The sequence below is a fragment of the Doryrhamphus excisus genome, chromosome 21 (assembly GCF_030265055.1).
Source record: "Doryrhamphus excisus isolate RoL2022-K1 chromosome 21, RoL_Dexc_1.0, whole genome shotgun sequence".
NCBI lineage: Eukaryota > Metazoa > Chordata > Actinopteri > Syngnathiformes > Syngnathidae > Doryrhamphus > Doryrhamphus excisus.
Genome location: NC_080486.1, coordinates 388,765 through 410,000, shown reverse-complemented (window position 1 = coordinate 410,000; position 21,236 = coordinate 388,765). Strand labels below are relative to the sequence as shown.

The 21,236-nt window shown below is 49.0% G+C and overlaps 1 protein-coding gene across 2 annotated transcripts in view; it reads right to left on the bottom strand.

Annotated features, from left to right (window-relative positions):
* Positions 1-726: 726 nt before the first annotated feature.
* adarb2 (adenosine deaminase RNA specific B2 (inactive)) overlaps positions 727-21,236 on the bottom strand; it is an 89,464-nt gene continuing 68,954 nt past the window's right edge. For both annotated transcript variants that reach the window (XM_058059849.1, XM_058059850.1), the window contains exons 4-10: positions 13,346-13,460; positions 9,019-9,187; positions 7,610-7,761; positions 7,366-7,534; positions 4,684-4,865; positions 4,299-4,480; positions 727-2,956 (exon numbers count right to left, since the gene is read on the bottom strand). In XM_058059849.1, coding sequence (XP_057915832.1) covers positions 2,780-2,956; positions 4,299-4,480; positions 4,684-4,865; positions 7,366-7,534; positions 7,610-7,761; positions 9,019-9,187; positions 13,346-13,460 — 1,146 coding nt within the window. In that variant the 3' untranslated portion in view covers positions 727-2,779. The remainder of the gene's footprint in view (positions 2,957-4,298; positions 4,481-4,683; positions 4,866-7,365; positions 7,535-7,609; positions 7,762-9,018; positions 9,188-13,345; positions 13,461-21,236) is intronic.

Sequence of the window (21,236 nt, the reverse complement as noted above, 5' to 3'; positions counted from 1 at the left end):
GAGGTCATGACTACGATGCATGATGGACTTGGAAAAAAACACAATGACCAACATTTATATATGTCCTAACCAGGATTTGAACCCTGAGCCCCTGCACCTCGAACTGGTGGTGCTATCCCCTGATCCACCCAGCCAGCAAGCACACGTGGTGTTATAATGGAGGTGATGATCACAATACACGCTGACTGGGAGAAATAGCAAAACTAGCAACATTTGACGTGACCAGGTTTTGAACAGTGGTCCCCACACACTGTGACCCACTGCAGCTCCAAACTGAGCCATTCAGCTGGTAAGGCTGGTGGATGTTATAACGGAGATGATGATGATGATGATACATGGACTGAGTGAAACAACTAAAACAACCAAACATTGAATTTGCCCTGAACGGGTATTGGACCATGATCCCCTGCACCCTGACCCACCGCTGCTACCACCTGAGCCACACAGGCAGCAATCTTGGACGATGTTTTAAAGGAGGTGATGATCAGGATACAGATAGAGACGATGAAGGTTTATTGTTATTTATTTCATTTATTTTTATTTCTATTCCAAATGCTTCATTGAGACCAGATGCTAGTGTGTACATGCCCCCACGTTCCCAGGCGTCCAGGCTGAGGACATCTACCATGAGACCTCCGATGGATTCTGATGTTTTCCCGGGGGGGCAGCATGGACGAGCGGCCCCCTTTTTCAGGCTACTTTTGGCAAATCAGAGCAGAATAAAAATCAGGATGCTGTGCTTTTATTCACATATGCAAGTACAGACATTGACCTTTCAGAGTACATGCTGTACACGGTGTACTACATGTACACCATCCTCCTTCTCTGTTACATACAGTATGTACACTCCTCCGTCTAATGGGACACACACACCCAATCCCAGTAAAAGACTATGGTGAGTGCAGAGGACATCAAAGCAACTTGATGGCTTTACTGGCCTGCACCACAGCAATATGTAATATGGTAATATGATAATATGGTAATATGATAATATGCTAATATGTCATATACAGTAGCGGTGCTTGGGTGTACTCTCCTGATAAGGCTGACATCATGTGTAGAATCATATATATTTATCATCATGGAAAACGATAATGCAGTAATCATAATAATCACCACGTTCTTCACAATACTTTTATGACACAACCGCTACATTTTGATCAGGTATGAAAATAATACTCAATGTTGTGTGACCATTCTTGGGATGTTAGGTTTAGAAAATAAAACAGATCAAGAAGTGATCAATATCAATATTAAATATTGTTTGTTTGGCACCCTAAAGAGCAGCGAGTCTTAATATGTAAGGATTATTAATAGCCGATTATTAATGGAGGCAGTGAACATGTCCTAGCACAGAACGGCCGCTAGATGTCACTGTTGCACCTTCCATACGTTTGTCAGCTGAGCCAAGCTGATTGGCTGCTCGCTGGTGCCAATCAACGTGCAGGCCGACCTTAACCCACCAAACGGGAAGTAATGATGATTTGGAAATCATGAAGACTTGATGTTCCCTTCCCGAGCATTGCTGTGGTTCCCTTAAGCAAGCATTTGTGCATTTATGTCATTTATTTAGTTTGGCGCCACCTGCCGATGTGTATGTATGTATGTATGTATGTATGTATGTATGTATGCGTCTCCGTGTGTGTGTCAGTGAGGCCCAAATTGTCTTTTGTGGAGGAATGAGATGACAATTAGAATGTAGTGCCGCCACCTGGTGGTAAAACAGGTGAACTACATGCCAGTCGACCCTTCATAAAATGTCACGAATTGAAGAAAAGAGCTTTGTTGGTGTTTTTCTTCCTTGAAGTCAGTTGTTCCTGTCATAGAGGATCTTTGACGAGTGATTTCTACAACCAGCAGAGATGTCCTGTCATCTTGAGGATCTTTGAGGAGTGCAAACATCATTCCCTTAGAATAGTCGTGATGTGGGCTCCAGGAGGCCTTCAGGTTCAAAAGTGAGATGCCAAATAAGGAAGTATTTCTACGTACTGCGGATACTCGTCATCACGTAGTATTGGGATGTAGCGAGGGAGTTAAAGCCATCATCTTTAGAAAAAGGGCACAAGGACAAAGCTAGAAAAGGTGAAGCGGGTCGCCGGAGATGGCATTGAATCGTCTGTCCCGCTTTTTTCCTCACAATCCCCCCACCCCCGCCCCTCACCCCCATCACCCGTCACCCTGACAGGACGGGTAATTGGACGCGGTCGTCTCTCTCTTTCCTTTCTGTCTCGCTCTCTCCTCCCGGCGCTCCACGGGAGCCTCGGGGCCCGGAAATAGCTGATGACAAGATAGCCGCTGCTGCCTTTCACTTCGCTCAAGGTTACCCCACCCTTTCTTGACGGACGCCACACCTGAGGGGCGGGGGCATGGGGGGGGGGTGTTTACGTGTGTGTACGTGTTCGCGTGTTTAAAGGAGACCAAGAAAAACACACCATCCTTTTTATTTCCTCTTCCTTTCAGCACGTCCAGGTGACCTTCCGGCTTTTCTATTGAGTGGGGGAGTGGGCCATTCAGAAACACGTGCACACACGCGCACGTGCACGCACACACACACACGCACACACACACACACACACACACACACACACACACACACACACGAGGGTGACAGCTGTGAGTTTGCAGCTTTCACTCGCAGTTATAAAGCTGTTTGCAAAGATCATGGCCCTACCTTGCCCTAATAAAAAAATAAAGGTTAACACACACACGCACACACACGCACACACGCACACACACGCGCACACACACACATGCGCGCACACACACACACCCACACTCTTTAGTCCGCCAGCAGGAACTGTTCTTGCTCGGGTGGTTTCTTCACCCAAGCGCCAAGGCCCGATTCCTGCAGTGAGCGGAACCACTGGTGCTTGGCGGTCTGGTAAGGACGCGCCGCCATCTTGGCCTGACAGTAAACAAGATGGCCGTCGTCTGAGCAGGACGGCGGGAACCCCAGCTGGACAAAACGAGGGAGAGGAGAGAGGATGTGAGAATATAAATAAAAGCGTGTCTGACATGGAGAACATTCGTGCAAGCAGCAGCGTGCGCTCTGACGAGGAGGAGGCGGGGGGGGGGGGGGGTCCCTTTCAAATATTGATACAAAGGCTAGCATTGGGATCAGATTGATACTACATGGATTTAGTTATTAAATATTGTGGGTTGTTTTATGGCAATGGGAACAATATCATATACAGTATATTATAAAAGAATAGAATATAATAATATAATAGGCAATAAAAATGTCATCATAAAGAATGTCATCACAATAATGTGCAGTAAAAGGATGTCATTGTAATTAAAAGGATGTAATATTACTAGTATGTAATAATAATAATAATAATATGTAATATGTAATAAAAGGATGTAATTTGAATGTTATAATAATAATAATAATATGTAATTAAATGATGTCAATTGTAATAAAATGATGTAATATGTAATAAAAGGATATAATATGAATAATATGTAATAAAAAGATGTATTATGTAATGATACATGATTAAAAGATGTAATATGTAATAAAATGATGAAATAAGAATAAGAACTGAATAATAATAATATATGTTAATATGATGTAATAATAATGTGTGATAAAAGGACATAACAATAATAAGTGACTAATAATGTGTAATAAAAGGATGTAATAATAATAATAAGTGAATAACAATGTGTAATAAAAGGATGTAATAATAATAATAATAATAATAATAATAATAATAACGTGTAGTAGAAGGATGTAATAATAATAATAATAATAACGTGTAGTAGAAGGATGTAATAATACTAATAAGTGAATAACAATGTGTAATAAAAGGATGTAATAATAATAATATAATAATAACGATAATAACATGTAGTAGAAGGATGTAATAATAAGTGAATAACAATGTGTAATAAAAGGATGTAATAATAATAATAAGTGAATAACAATGTGTAATAAAAAGATGTAATAATAATAATAATATAATACTAACGCTAATATGTGTAATAAAAGGGGTAAAGGGAAAGGAGAGGAAAGAAGTGGTACCAATGCATTTGGGTGGTGTGTGTGTGGGGGGGGGGGCTTGGGGGGGGGGGGGGCTGATGGGCGGTCTTCAACAGCTGTGTAATTTCCCCTATTTAAATTTCACAAGCAATTGAACATCCTCTCTGCTTTCTCCTCTCTGACGGCAAGAGAGACAAAGGTGGGGTGGGGGGTTGGGTGGGGGGTTGGGTGGGGGTGGGGGGTGGTAAGAAGGTCAAAGTTTGTGGTGGAAACGGGACGGCTGACGCGGCCAGACTCATCGCCACGTCCTCACCTTGCAGTAAAGTCGTCTCCAGCGGGTGAACAGGGCGTGTTTGCAGAGGCGCGAGGGCGTCCCCGAGTCGCGTTTCTTTCCCGTTACCGTGGTGACCACCTCCACCTGCGTGTCGCCCAACGTCCAGTTGATGCTGACGCAGGACGCCTTCCCCGAACGCTGAGGCTCCGCACAGCTCAAACCTGCAGCAGACACACACAAGGGCTTCACTCATTTACATCACAGCTTTATTCCACCTTATATCACCACCTTATTCCACCTTATATCACCACCTTATTCCACCTTATATCACCACCTTATTCCACGATATATCACCACCTTATTCCACGATATTCCCCATGTTATTCCAGGATATTCCCCATGTTATTCCACGTGTGCATGTTACCACTGAGCAGCGGCTGGTTGCGTCTGTAGGCGGCAGGCAGCGGGCCCAGACGTTCGTGCCGCTGGTTGAGAACCCGGCCCAGGTGGCCCGGGTGGCGCAGGCTGCCCACGGTCACGCTGTGCAGGTACACGGGTTCCATCAAGCGGCTCAGCAGCGCCCCCTGCAGGCCCACAACGTTCCACCTGCGTAGAAGACAGGTCTTGATGTAGCGGAAGCTCCATGGAGGACACGGGAGGCGTGGAGGAGATGCTTTGGGTTGGTGTTCCACAGGAAGGAGGGGAAGAAAAACGAGCAGTGGCGCCGCCTGCTGGCAGGAATATGCAACTGCAGCGCTGCCATCAGCGGGGTTGGTGAGCTGGGAGCCAGGAGCCCAACCTGGTCATTAGCTCCTCCCATGTTGCTGATCCTCCTCCGTATGGACCCACCAAGCTTCCTCTGGCCGTCCCGATGTCCCCCCCCCATTTTTGCTCATGTAATGTTCCTAATATGTCAACATTCCATAATACATACATCCCGGCTAATGCGGTGTCTGTAAAGAAGCTAACAGGTATGTTTTAGCGGCCGAGATGGTGGAAGGCGTACGGTTCCAGCGTGATGAAACGGGCGCCATGGACGCGGCTTCATCACGGGCGCAATTACAGTGACGACTGTTTTTTTTGCTTCCCCGGCTGACTTAATAATCACTCATTAGGCCGCCTTTCACTTCCTAAGCAGTCAATTAACATTAGTGGCTTTCTGGGAATCGCTAAATGGGCTCACCATGCGGCGGCCACCGTTACCTGCAATCTGTCCGCGCACGCACACACTGAGGGAAGCACCGCCCAAAGCAAAACGGTTGAGGCTGAAATATTCATTTAGGCAGAAAGCGACACGGTGAATCACAGACATCTTCTAATCTCATGCAAGGAAAGGCAGCCATCTGCTGGCCTGGGAATTTAAAGAGCCGAGGGAGCCAAGGGAGCCAGGACACCTCCGCCCCCCTTCCCTCCACCCTCGCTAAACTGCTCTTCGGGTCACGTGATGGGCTGCATGCAACTGCATCATCATCATCATCATCATCATCATCACGAGCCCTGGTCAGATCCAGCTGGCAAATCAGGGCATCGAGTCACCGCCTTGCTTCGGAAAGATGGCCGCCATCGGCACAGCAACACGCGCGTCCATGAACCCGTGGAGTCCACGCTCTCGTGGACCTCGCTGTGATGGCTACATTTAAATCTGTCTCATCTTAATTAGACTGGACCTGCAATGGCTGAAAAGGAGCTAGCTAGATTGGAGCGTCAAAACGGCCAACAGCCAGATTGCTAAACCCTCATTAGAACTTAGCTCAGAAAAAGCAAACAACAAAGTCTAGCATGGTGACCTGCACCTCCTGCACCTCCTGCACCTCCAGCACCCCCCATTGTCACCAAGGCAAGAAGCTGACGATCCACGGCTGCGTCATGGCGCTACGCTGAGAGCTAATGTTTATCGTTAGCATGAAGGGCCTAAAACCCCTGGCGGCCCCTAAACTAGTCTTCACAGAGTGCAGGTCCTGGACCAAGAGGGGACCACAAAGTCATAGGACTGCAGGATGCTTGTTAGAGAGGAAACACAGCATCCAAGATCACTCCAGGAGCCAAGTGTGTGTGCCCCCCCCACTCCCCCCAGCCCGACCTTGATAAAGTGGCCCTTGGTGACCCACTGGCTTTAACGATGAACACTGATGATTTACGGCGATATCAAGCCGAGGCTGCAGAGCAAAGAGTGGAGATGATGATGGTGATGATGGAAGGACCGGCGTGGCCCTTCTCCTGCCACTATATATCTATATATATCTATATCTATATATATATACAGTATATAGATATATATAGCTATATATAGATATATATACACACCCCAGCCTTTCCCACAGTAATTGCTTTCACTCCTGTGAGTGACTTGGCTATATTTAATGGCAGCATCTCACCACCAGCCTCCTCCAACTGGATCAAATTGGTGAAATGAACCAAAGATTCGCAGGAGGAGTTTCACCTCCACAGGCTACCCCCCCCCCACCCCACCACCATAACTTGACACATGGATGTCCCATGCTCTACATATGACAAGTACTCCAGACCGGATGACCAGACCTTCTCCAGCTTTGTCTATGACTACATGACTATTAATATTTGCTATTATTATTATTACTACTAGTAGTAGTAGTAGTATTCCAATTCTTATCAAAGGGAACGTCTACTCAGGGAAGTTCCACCAGGGGGTTCCCACCACAGGCCGGAGCAAAAGGGGGCGTACAACACAGCCATGTTGATGTTTTTACAATGGTTGGTATGAGATGAATGGCATGATGTCATCATCCCTCCACGTCCTGCCCCATGCCCATGCCCCCCCCCCCATTATTACAGAGTGGAGCTTTATCTCCTCTGCTGCCTGCTGCTGCTGTTGCTGCTCAGTAGGCTGCGTGATGAATATCAGGGGGAGAATGATGGATGATTCATTGCGTCATCAGTCCACTTCCTCTTTAGAGATGGAATATTTTGCTATTTACAGTACAAATACCTGCTTACCATCTCGGAAATACACGTTTTTACACCATTAGAGACAGTAGACATGGAATAACACCCCTACAGTCACCTTGGCCCTACTCATAGCTAGACCTCATAGAAGGCCTGATACGGACTCCTACGGGTGGCGGCTGACCTGGTGATCTTGTCGGTGCAGGACATGGTGATGAGCTGCTCTCCTTGTAAAACGGCGTCCCACGTCTGCACGGACCCCCGACACCTGACCGGGACCGTTCCCTCGCCCGACTCGATTTTGGTCCGCAGGTGGCAGCGGTGCTTCCTCACCAGCCGCCTGCTGCTGTGTACTGCAAACAGGAAGTAGTACTCATGGGCTCCAGCTTGGACGCTAGAGCGGGCGGGATGAGATGAGGCCAACTTACGGTCGGTGGAGATTTCGTAGGGGGAATTGAGCCTGGCGTCGCCGCACGGCGAGGTGCTGATGTACATGTGGAAGCGGACGCCGTCTCGTAGCCTGTAGCTGCGCTCCTTGTGGCGCTCAAAAATAGACTCCTCCCAGTCGTCCGGCCTTTTGCTGGGGCAGCAAACACAGACATCGTCATGGGGGGGGCACCATTCACAGCTGCTCTGTGTATTCCATTTAGCTTTTTATTATGGGGGGGGGGCTGCATAAGAGGCAAAATATGACATTCAATTTCCATTATAGACTTACTCCTGCTATTGCTACTTAAAAAGTACTTTGTCCTGTAGTATTACTACTTTATTCTTATTAAATATCACCCCCCATAGTATTACAAACATATTATGAGTATGCAAATCTGCAGTATTACTTCAGTCATTACTTCATGTGTTTATGTACATATGTAGTCATTGTTTTACTGCATTACAGTATTTGTGAATGTGTACGTATGTATTTCTTCATCATTAACACATGAAGTATTTCTACACTATCTAGTATATTATTATTTGACTGCCTTGGGGTATTGAGTCATGCTATCTGATAGATGAATAATAAATACCAGATGTATGAGTGAAAGATGACGTTGCCTTCAGGGCCTTCCTGATATATTAAAAATATGAAAGTAGTATGAAATGTAGAGAATATGTGCATGCTAGCGAAACATAAGCCTGAACTGGTGCGTCATGTGTCTGCACGTCCTTCGCTGTGGCCTTTCTTGGCTCCTTCCATCAGGACTTATTTCCTCCTTTCGCCTTTTTGCTGTGGCGTGCTTTCCCTATCGCCGCCGCCCAGCCCGCCGCTCAGACCAGGAAGTCAGTGCTGCGTATGCAAATATGACATTCTGCTGTCTACACTTACACTAATCTGATCAATCAACCTGGCCATGGAGCTGGGAGGGGGGCAACCACGCCGGACCCCCCAGGTCGCTTAGACTGCCAGGCAGGTTTAGGAGCCCTGAGGACTTATTAGGAGGCACCAGTGATGGAGCTCCTTGGAGAAGAAAGATCTGCAGTGGGAGGTCACGCCAAGCATCATCTTTAATGCTATTAAATGCTATTAAATGCTATTAAATGCTATTAAATGCTACTAAATGCTATTAACTGCTATTAATCCACAGTCTTGTTGCTGCAGGCGTTCTGGAAAGGACCGCCATGTAAACACGCTTTGGCTCAGACGTGTGAGCATTTTCATCATCTTCCACTTGATAAGAAAAGCCCACTGCTGCAGGTGACCCCGGAGCTACGCTAGCTACGCTAGCTACGACGCTAGCTACGACGCTGGACCTGCTCCCCCTCTGAAGAACATCCGGGATGGCGCTTGGGCCAGGCAAGGGAGATTGAACGGGGCGCCACCACGGGAGGCGGTGTTTACCTGATGAGGAGCTCCAGCTGCGAGTAGAGGAAGCGTAGCAGGGCTCGGCGTACGATCACCTCGGCATGACAGTCGTTGAGCACGAGTCCTTGGTCGCTCAGGTTCTCGCCGCTGATGCACTTTGTGCCTGTAGACAGCGCCACCACCTGGGCCAAGCTCATGTCCAGACCTGCACAACACACAAGCAGCTGACGTCGGCCTTCCTCCTCAAACAGACCAGGTTTAGAAGGAGCCCACGGGACCACGAGACAAAAACCGGAAGACCTTTCAGACTTTTTAAAGGTCAGCAGGCATCTTCTGCCTGATTGGACCCGTCAGGCTTCCATCCTCCCTTCCCGTGGATCCGCACACTGCCACGATCCAACGGCAGAAGCAGGATACCGCTCGGCTCCTCCCTCCCACCTGATCCTCCAAGCCGGCTTCCCACCCTCGCTTGGGCCAGATGATTGTCCGTGGCGACGGCATTCAGCCTTTCCTGTTCCTGGTGGGATTCATCATCGAGTTCCTGCTTCCTGGGTCGCCTCTCCCGGCTTTCCCGCTCGTTTGCCAGCCACCTTTCCCTCTTCCCTCTCTGGTTCATCACGCCACTCCTTGCAACTCACTCCATTATCCTCCACTACCCCCCCACACCCCCACGGGATGTGGACTCCGTCGTAATAAGGAGACCGCGTATGAACCCCACCTTGCTGACGGACGGAGGCGGGTTCCGCTGCACGGCATTCCCTTAAAACAAGACAAATGGAAAACGCCAAGACGGGAGAGCTGACAGATGACGGCGCCACCTCGCCACTTAACGGCCTGGCATCACTTCCCCTCGCCCCCCCCCCCCCCGAGTCAGGCTGTGTTGGCGGGCACCGCCGGCTTTTATCAGCTGGGACGCAGACGGCACCGTGGAAGGTAGGAGTCCTGCAGGAGGCCTGACACCTCCCTGATGAGGATGGAATGTCGGGGGGGGGGGGGGGGGGGGGTCGGGGAGGGTTGGGGGGAGGGGGGGGGTGTGTGGCTGAGGAAAAACAGGAGAGGATTGAAAATGTCCATTTGTGGCCTGCTTGTCTTCCTCACCCCTGCAGGTACTACACTACTACACTAACTACTAACAGGTACTGCAGTATCTCCACACTTTTAACTTCCTGTTTCACGGCTTCACAATCAAACCATAAGAAGGTGAATCTAGGAATCTTTTGTGGTTGATTCCCACCTATTGTTGGTAAAGATTAGACACGATATTGTGTCTTATTCATAGGGGTGTAAAGGTGACTGTAGGGGTGCTATTTCATGTCTAGAGGGCTCTAATCGAGTTAGAAAAAGAACAACAAGGACCTCTCCCAATACTGACACGTATGAGTTGATATTATGTCTTATTTTCTCTTATGTCGACTATAGGGGTGTTATTTCCTGTCTAGAGGGCTCTAATCAAGTTAACAAGCATATTTAGCAGGTGGTCACTCATCATGGTGGGGTCTGGAACCAATGAAGCAACATAGCCGAGAGATTAGCGCGTCGCTCATTGGCCGCCAGTCAGTGAACGATACTTTATGAATTGATGATGAATGCATGGTAAATATTAATTTAACAGCAAAAAGGGGCACCGATGTCTGCTGCCTTTCTTCCCCACACAGGCTAGGCTAGGACACGTCCCAAAAAGCCGGCCGGTCTCCTGCACAACATCCCCACATTATTTGTAACCCGAATGCAGGCAGGAATGCTTTTATGGAATGCTTTTATTCCGTATTTGCATTCCCAGTTAGCCTTCCTTCACAGCAATAAAGTCACTTGAAAAAGGTAACAGACTCTCCCAATTTCACTCTCCTGCTTTCCCTCGCCGTTCCACTTTGCAATTGTTTAGATCAATTTTGCAGTGGATAATTTCTGCAGCGCTACTCGCTAGCCTGCCATGAAATTGGCAGCCAGGTTGCTGCTGGTTGGCAGAAGAGCGCGAGGGCGGGGAGGGGGCAAAGAAACAAGTAAAGGATGAAGCACACCCAGAGGCGCCGTGCACACAAACACAAAAAAAAAAAGCAGGTGAGAAGCACCAAGGTGGAATGGCCGCAACGGCAGCGTCCAAGATGGCGTCCTGAGCCACCGGGCACGTCCTGATTCAGCCGAGCTGCTGCTCTTCCTCAGCAGGAGATCTTCCATCGAGGCTTCACCTACGAACGTCTGACAGACGGCGCTGGACGCACACACTTCCTCATGATCCACCAATCACAATAAGGGCCAATCCCAGGCCTGAAGGTCAAGGTCGACCCAGGCAGCTGACGTGATTCTTCCTCCATTTTGGTGATATTGTTTGAATGTAAAGGCTATGGTTGGGGACAAGCGTTGTTTCAGTGGCGGTCCGACCACGGCGTCCTTACCATACCGGAGTGGGCTCATCACGTGGGTTCCTCCACGCCGGCTGATGTTTTGTCAGGGATAGAAAAGCAAAGCGCTGGCAGGAATAGAAGCGGCACCCTGTTGATTGTTTATTAGCTTTAGCAGGCAACTGCTCGGAGCACATAAGGGCGTCTTTGTGAAAAGCTATTCAAGCTCCCAAATCTCTCCCTGGGCTGCGCCACAATGTGCGCATCGCTGCCGTTTTCTTTCTTTTTCACTTTGAGAGGGTTTGTTGACTTGTACATTTCAGGCAGCTTGAAAAGCAGATTAAGTGGCGGGGAGAAAAAAATCCCTGTTGGAAATGGATCCGCAGGCTAAACACCAGAACTTAACCGTCATTTGTCATCAACTTATTTGCAGCCTTTTGCTCCTCGTCTTGCTAGTCCCATTAGCGCACGCCACACGCGCTCGCCGCTCGGCCACACGACATCAGCAACAAGAAGCCATCTGATGCGGCGCGGACTTCATCAGACCGTGTCACACTTTACTGGGACTCTCTTCCCGCCACTCTCACCCCGAGACGGCGGGGCTAATCTCCATCGCATTGGATCTCAACCGCCTCAGCAGGACTCAGTCGCCACGCGGACGGGGGATTTGCTGTCTGTCTGCGCTTCAAAGATGGACCCTGATTAAGATTCTCCAGGCGCAAGACGAGGCATCAGACACATGGAAGGAGACAAAAAGGCAGGGGGGTGTGGGGGGTGGGGGCGGCGGCAGAGAACAGGACTCCCCAGTGTTCCTGTCAACTTGTGTGTCTGCATGAGCGGCGCCGCCACCTCTCTGCAAACGCACAGCCAGTTTGTCTGGATCTTTGAAGATAGCGCGTGCTATTAATAAACAAACACAAGCAATTACTGGCAGGCGGAGGAGAGGAGAGGGATTGGATTAGGACAGGATGAGCGCCGCTGCTCTTACTGAAGTCTAAACTGATGAGCTGCTGCTCTCCAAAGGCGGCACAGATACCCATCCCTCCTCCGTGACCCCTGCAACCCCCCCGCCACCGCCTGCAGCCACCAGAGGAAGATAACGCTCTGGGTGGGCGGGAATGGATTATTACACCATCGTTTTGAAATGATATCCACTTTTTTATATGAACTACTTTGCTTGGAGACCCACGGAGCCGGTCCAAGTCCACCCAACCAAAAATGGTGGAACGTTCAAAATGTTCAATGTTTAGCGACGTCATTGTCTGGAAGATGGCACAAAGCTCAGCGCTCCGAGTCAGAAGTGCCTGGCCTGTCGTGCTGTTCCCAGCCCCGCCCACGCAGGGTGTTACCCTCCCCTACTAGGATGGGGGTGTTCGGCTGCGCGTCGGCGTCTATGTGGCTCCAGCTTGTGCCAATGGAGGGGACGTGTGAGTGGCGTCTAGCAGCTTTGATCCATTGTTTCAGTCTAGCGTACTTCTACTGTTGAATTCTTGTCAACTCTAACAATAGCCTTTGCCTAAGCGTTACCTGGTGACATTTGGCATCGCGTCTACTCTACTCGGAGAAGCAGAAGGCAGATGATGCTTGGTGTGGGTGGCAGCTCCTGACGTGATGTGGAGCAGCACATGAGAGATGAATAAAGCATAAAAGATAAATGTGCAGTCAGAAGTCATTGTTTCATATCACAGCGAGAGGTGTCCTCCGCCCCCCTCCGCCCCCCCGCACCCCACAGTCGGCCCTCGGCTGATCTTGTTAACATTCCCAGCGGGGCATCGGCTGACTCGTGTCATCGCTGCCTGAGCGGAGAACGGAAAGTCCACCAAGCCGGCAGGAGAAGACCGACTGGCACTCAATAATTCATCGGCGGGGTAACAACTGGCAGAAACCTCCCAGTTCATAAAGTATCTTCCGGTCTAGACTTGGCGCTAGTTCCTTGTCTCCTGTTTCCTTCCCCTCGCTCGTTATATTGCACCACCTCAATAATTCAAAGCCAAATATGAAAAAGTCAATGAAATGTTCCATACCTCGGGTCATTACGATGCCCGCCAGGGATTTCTGACGTACGTACGCTGGATGGCAGCCGCCCACCAGTGACCGGTACTTCTCCCTCACCAAGTGGAATATCCAATCAGCAAAGTCCTGGAAAAAAACCAACACTACCTTTACTTCTACTCCATGTAACTTTGTAGAAACGACGTCATGAGTTATTAACATTGGACTAATCATGACAATATGTACTATATATATACTATACTATATATATATATATATAAATATGTACTATTTCACAGTTTAATATTCTACTCATAAGCGCTCTTTTAAGGGTGGACCATTTCAGCCGTGCTGTAGTGCTACTACCACTATTAGTAGTGGTAGTACAAGTACTAGTAGTAGTAGTCTGTAGTCATAGTAGTAGCAGTAGAGTGAACACTAAGAATGAGTACAGTAGTTTTATTATCACTTAAGTGATATCTTCCACCTCTGTGTGGACTTTAAGCAAGTGAAGGCTGGACCCAAGGACCCAAGGACCCAGGGACCCAAGGACCCAAGGACCCAAGGACTCGTAGGGCCAAAGACCCAAAGACTCATAGGGCCAAAGACCCAAAGCAAGATGGCGGCTGGGAAGACGTGGATGCAAAGGCGTTGCTGTGATCTGCGGTGCTCTGACTTAGCAAAGATAAAAAGTGGATTTCCTTAGCATGGTTGGCTGTGAAATGAGAAGGTGTTGGTGAAATGTTCCTTGCTCTTTGTGTTTCTACACAGGAAAGATTCCGTGCGGGAGAAAAAAAGCCCTCCTTCTAGCCTTTGTTCCTTCTACCCCAAAGTGACATGCAATTAATTCTTAGAGAACCCCGCCTGGCTTGCCAGCATCAGCTGCTGTCCGTCACAGCCTGAACCCCGAGTCAAGTCCTCCGTGACCTCCCATTGATGGTAGACCGGAGGTGAGGGTGGGTGGCGGCTCCTAAAGGCCTGCGGAGCAAATGCGGAATAGACCCCGCCAACGGAGCAGCTGTTCCACCCCCCCGCCTCTCCTTTTCTCCCGTCCACCTTCTCGTTTCTGCTCCTCGCCTTCAGCCTCCGAGTAACAGACCAGCACCAAGCGATCGCTCCGCATTATTTCCTCATCATTTCCCACACTTTTAATCCTAGACCATGTATACACTAAGTGTGTGTATTGGTTGACAAATATACTTCGATGCTGGGGTCCACGTGTGTCCTATGTACGCTAAGTATGGGAATGATCGATGTTTCTATATTCCATCTATTTCAAACCCTGCACGTTTCCATCTCTGCCGTGAATACACAATATTGGCACACTAGTATACAAACGAGTACACATTACACGAGGTAATGTTGATGGGTCCTAATGAAATATCATGACATGACCACTACCAGGAGAAGCAGAGTATACAGGGGGAGGAGCCACCCGCTGCAGCCCAGCAAGGTGCACTGTATTCGGGCACACGCTCCAAGCGGCGTTTCAGGCGTCTGGTAAGGCTGCTGGAGCGTTTGGTACAACGAGCATGGAGAATGACTTCCTCGGAAAGTCAACGTTTGGGAGCTCAGGGGAAGTTATGAGTCCACAGGCAGGAGAAGGAGCGCTTGATTTGCTCACTCGCAGAGTAATTTCATTTTTTAAATTATCAGAGCTATTTCTATTTATTTTGGCTGTCTTGTTTGCGACCCTCGGTTACAAGGCTTGGGCCCCTGCCCTTGGGGGCCATGCGAGAAGGTTCTAGAGAGGAAGAGTGCGATTGAGGAAACGGTGTTTTTTTGGGTCACCACTGAGCGCAAACAACACGTTTGGACTTCTTTTCTCCCCCGCTCCTCCTTCATGGAGGTTGAGTGCGACCTCACCGAGGGCCTAATGTGGCAGAAAAATGGGGCCAAGGATCGCGCTCCACAGTCACAAAGATCGTCACGGCAACCTGCTGCAAAGCGTGAGAAGCGGCGTGGCGTGCCCGGCTGCCTGGCCGTCTTCCTCTCCACTGAACACCCGTCTTCGCCCCCCTCCCCCCCCCTCCTCCGGTGGCAAAGGGCGGCTATTTGGTTTCCAAAGTGGTTTCCAGTGAAGTGATCTCAGCGGTCTCAGCTGCGTGGCTCAGTGGAGAAACGGCGGCCATTGTGTGCCTCGCCCCACCTGCCGTCTCCCGTCTCTGCTGCATTAGTTCTGAACAGTTTAACAAGCAATCCCTTCGGGCCGCTTCAGGATGGAGAAAACAAGCTGCAGGATTTATTTAGTCACCGCCATGGCGGCACGGGAGGATTTATTGGAGGAGCGCTTCCATAAACACATGTGCGTTAAGGCGTACGCTCATAATCTCCATTTGTCAAGTGAGAAATATTGGCTGTTAGATGGGCTTCTTCCAAGCACGTGAAACATTTTATACGCTCACCACAAACCTCATTAAGTACCTGCGGGATCTAATCATCCAATCCAGGAGCTTTTATGATATCACATTAGTAAGGGAGACCTTCTCATCAGTTTCTACTTGCTAATATTGTGGGTGGTTAGTGTTTGCGTTGACATTTCCTCCAAAAGGCGATGAATAAAAAACGAGTAAGGAGAGCTGATGTCCTGCAAAGAGGCTGAGCTTTCTCTGCCGGCGTACCCTTGTGCCAAAATAGTACTAAATACTTCCCGAGCCCTCGGGAGATGACAATATTAAGTGGTGCCTCAATCGGCAATATTAAGAGATCATCTCATTTTTGTGTGACTGGGCTTTAATGATTGACAGGCGCGTCCAAGTAGGCCAGTAAATGAGGGAAACACGGCCTTGGAAAGTAACCATGGTGAAGATGCAGGAAGCACAATGACTGACGGGACGTCACCTCAAAGCTCTTATCCGTCTGTCATAGCACCGCCCTTTCTTTGACATCCGCTCCGTCCTACGAGTCGCTCAGAGGAAGCCGTACCTGCCATGACCGCACGAATGACTCGTGGCCGTTTCAGACAAACAAAACAACTCCACGTGGAAAGGCTGGCAGGTCACCCCCCCCCCCCCCCAACACACACAACCTCCTCAACATCACTTGACGTAGCCTGGTCGAGATTAGTATTCTTCAACAAATATACACATACGGATACATATATATACACACGTATAAATACACATACTGTATATACGTACACACACATATGTAGTATATGTATATATAGGACTCTCAGGGGGCCCCGGAGGGCCTTTAAGTAGACGCAGGAGTACACGTGTCCTAAGATAACATTACAAGCGAGGGTACAAGGACTGAATGATGAAAAGGAATGTGCTTTATTACAGGTGATGGTTTAACGCCTCTTTACATTTTGCATATGCTTTGCTTTTGGGTACTACTATTAAGTGTGCAGCCATCATGTTCATCACCATGGGTGTTACTCCATTATGAATATTGCTGCTCGTGTTCACTGCTGCCTTGATTTTACCTCCTTCGCACACACGCACACACACACACACGTACACACACACACACACACACACACGTACACACACACACGTACACACTTTGAACCCAACACACCCTCTTATCACCCGCCTGCAGAGCGGCCAAGGCAGCATAAAACGGGGCCATGTCTTATTTCTTTATGGAGGTATTTAACAATTCATTCTCCTGAGTTTTAATAGTGTCTGCCCTCCGCTCGGATATTTCCCCTCCTACTCCTAGCGGCACCAACAGCACCTTCCCTTCTCAGCGTCTGACGGCGAGCAAGAGGCTTTAGAAAATGATATCTATTCATTTGGCGGAAGCGTTGCCTTCGGGGGCTTTTGAAAATGTAGAAAGAGGCAGCCTCCGCGCCGTGCCACAGATTTCCCTGGTGTTTGTTCTCCACATGACGTGTAGCGCTGCTCCAGCTTCATTCCCATGCCGGCCAGTCACCAGATGAAGGTGCAGATACGTGGCTATTTTGGTCTTCTCCGCGTGAAAAGACGCCAACGCAAATGAGTCAAGGTGGACCATGCCAACACAGCTCTGACCACGAGCTAACCTTTGGCTGCGTGATGGACAATAACCATCTCGGTGCGAGCGCCCAGCGTTTCCTCCGAAGCCGTCAGTCACATGGCGCTCCCAGGCCGCCCCATGCCGATGCCTCCTTTTAAGCTTGATCTTCAGGAGCGGAACAAAAGGTAGATGAAGATGCGGTGAGAGATCTAATCCGCCTTTGCCGGATCTCACCCCACCCATCCGTGGAGGAAGGCTGGATGACGCGCGGCAGGCTTCCGTATAAGCGGAGCGGAACTCAAGCAGAGATTCCTCATTAGCTTGGAAAGGTTGGAAGACCGAGCCGCTAAGCATGGTTGGAACCTGAGCTGGGATGAAAGTCAAAGATGATCAACGCCACGCAGTAAATAAAGCATCCAAGAACCCAGGATGTCTCACTAATGACCTGACTCACACAAGACCGCCATTGCCAGAGTGGAGACCTCCAGCCGTGTCCTCCCACCTAAATGCCTGGTGAGCCGCAGCAAAGGACTCGGCAGACCTCCAGCAGTGAACATGCAACGATGATGCTTGACTGACAGAGATCATTACGGCCATCTTTGCTGTCCAAGTGACTCTTGACATTATTCACGTACGTCGTGGAAGTCAGATGTGGTGTGAAGCAGCGGATGCCATCAAATGCACTCCAACTTTGTTCCCAGCTAACTTCGTACGTCGCTTGACTGGCCACATCTGCTCAAATCCAGGAGTGCTCTTAAGCTGTTCAGCAAACATCCATCAGGGAAATGCACGCCCCCCAACATGGAAGCCAACAGGAAGTACAGCCAATGAATCATGACCACAAACTGCAAACGTCAAGCATGGCAGACGATGGAAGCCATTATCTAAATTCTATTCATCTAATCAAACAAGCAGAGCCAATTACCACCAAAGAGTCACTATCATACCCGGCCCATCTGTGACATGGTGTTTGGATTGGATGCCGGGCCCGCCATCGCTCCCTGTCAACACTCGCCGTGCGTCCTTGTTTGCGTTAGTCTTCAACTAAGCCGCTTGGGATGCATGCCGCCCGATACGGGCCTGCGTTCCGCACGCTCGCCGAGCCTCCCTGCAAAGGACGGCATGGGAAACGACGGGAAGAAAAGTGGTTGCCTCGTGGAGAATAAATCCCCTCTGACGATCCTACAACGGGAACACACATCCTGGTGTCCGCCAGTGGGAAACACCAGGCTTCATGCGTTCCATCGTCTCTAACCAATGGAACATTTGGTAAAATGATGGACACTGAAGTGGGGGCCTGGGGGCTTTTAGGCAGATCATTCTCTGAAAGCTAGGAAGCTAGGAAGCTAGGAAGCTGAGGCCAGATACGGAATATAGAATAAGAAGTGTACACACGATATTGCTGTGGTCAGGCAGACGGGCCTCCCGGCTGTTATAAGGGTGTTTTTTAATAAAAGTCATATATATTGCCATGTTGTGTCCTCTCACACTTTTATCAGTCTCATACTGTTGGAGATCTCCCTGCAGAGAAGTCGCGCATGGAAACTGCAATATTTCATCGCTGCCTGAGCAAACAAAAATCCAGCAGGAAAAACTCAACTAATACCGAAAGTCAAACATGGAAGGAACGGATGCAGATCATTTCTTCCGACACTCAAGCAATTCCAGGTGGATTCTGCTTTCCGACCGTATGTTTTTCCAGCGGTTCCCCCTGCTGGTCAGTGGGTGTAAGACCCTGAGAGTCTGTGGAGGTCAAAAAGCTGACTTTTCTGACAACCCTTGAACGCCTCAGGACAAAGCAAAGGCAAGACGTCAAGCTGCAAGCGTTGCTGCTCAGCTGACATTTGGGAGCTGGAAGGGTTTCCCAGGAACACCAATGTTTATCTTGCAGGCAGACGCTAGAAGTTTACACCTGCCATTTCCACAAAGCAGCCCTGCTCTTTTCTTTCGCTGATGAACACGACGTCTACAAAACCTCCCCTGACAGAAGCGACTTCAAACCCGCGTGGTGTCGCTCACTAGCGTGCACGCACACACACATGCACACACGCACACCCACGCACACTGAAATATAAAATTTGCAGCCTGAGGAAGAATACGAGGAATGATGTAGAAAGCCTTTTGTATATGTGAAAAAACTACCCGACCCTTGCTCTTTTAACATTTACTAAAAATCCATTATACGTGGCGTCAGCACAGTACGCTAGATCGACTGGAACAAATGTCTCCGCTCCTTTTGGCCTCCTTTTCTGCACATGCTCCGCCTCCTCATCGTCGTCAGCCGCAAGCGGCCGACCCAGGAAGGAAGGAGATGCGGGACAACACGCTGAAGGCCCAGTCAGCACCCAAGGAGGGAAAGGCCTACATCCCTACATCCGCCTCTCGCCCCTGCTGGGATAGGCTCCGGCAAGTGATGGATCAATAAATAGTCCTGTGTTTCTGCTCCAGCCTCCAGGATGTGATCTGCTAAGTGCTTCTGCAGCAGGGATGGAATATTATCAATGAACTTTATGCGTCACGGCAAGCCGAGCTGTCGCCGCCATGCGTCGCATTGAAGGTCGCCCCAGAGACACGATGCTGTGTGACGATAACAACACACACGCCATTAACAGACACCTATATTTAAGGTGGCACCTTTGACCTGCACGCAAAACAAAACAACATCCCACCATGAATTTCTCTACAAACGCAACCACAACATACAAAAGACACAATAATACACATGTGACATATATCACATAGGAATACACACAACTAACAACTCATAAGGTACGTATGAGTATGAGAAGTAGAATGCATATCGTGTGTAATATCTAATGTAACGTCCATCATATCAGACACCATAGAAGGAAGCTTGCTTATTAGCCAGGACCACGGAGTAACCATGCATGAAGAATGAAGATGGAAACAGGTGACTGGTCTACTGGTCTACTAGCCAGGGGTCTCGGGGGCTGCACCGGTCCCACCTGAGTGCTGTTGCCGACTGGCGGGCGGGCGGGCTGTGAAATATGAAGGCTGAGGACATGAGCTTTTCCCAGAATGCTAACGCGCCCCCCACCCCGCACCCCCCACCCATGCCCTGCAACCAATGTGACGCCTAATTAATCCTGAAGGTCTTTTGTTCCGCTGAGGCCCCCCCCATGCTGTCCATACCCCCGTCCATTCAGCCAGGTTTTCACCCCCCTCTCTCCCTACCCCCACCATCACCCCCCCCCACAGTCCAGTCCCACAAAGCAGCAGACGTGAATGTACACATCCATATGGATATCCATACCTCCCATCTCCATTGTCAAACCATCAATACTTCAGTCATGTGATCTTTGTCTGTTGAAAGGCTGACCAATAGTAAGGCAGCCTGCCGTGAATGTTATTTCAGGGCTTTCGTTCTTTGACTCCTCTCGTTTGATACCATTTTCACATATTTCTGTTGCCGTGGATGAGCTAGACTCTATGGTGGATCACCACCATCAATATCCTTCAGGCTTCAACAAACTAATCATTCCCTGATTGGGAATAAGAACCGGGAATAATAACCATCTATAAGAACCATCTATTTCATCATCAATTGACTGAATGTCTGCTATTCTTTATGCTGTGATATCAAATACACAATACTTTCATTTACCAGACACCAGGTCAGTTTCAGTATCACTTTTGAATCGGTGTCACTGATACCAGCCCGACTTTGACCAAGTATGAGAATTGGATCGGTATCGCTGATACCAGCCATGTCAATCAAGTGAAAACTATTATTCCGAGGTTCAGATCCATCAAACCAATGCCGTGGTATTTCCACCGTATGATATCGATATCTATCCATCCATGTTCTCCATCTATTTGTTGCATGTCCGCTCATGTAACAGTTCCATGTTGCCTTCATGAACCCCTGATTTCCCGACTGTGATGCCTTGGTGCATAGCCGTCCGTAGCGGGAGGCGGGAAGGTCGTTTAAAGGCCAGACACCGGGACCTGAGAGGC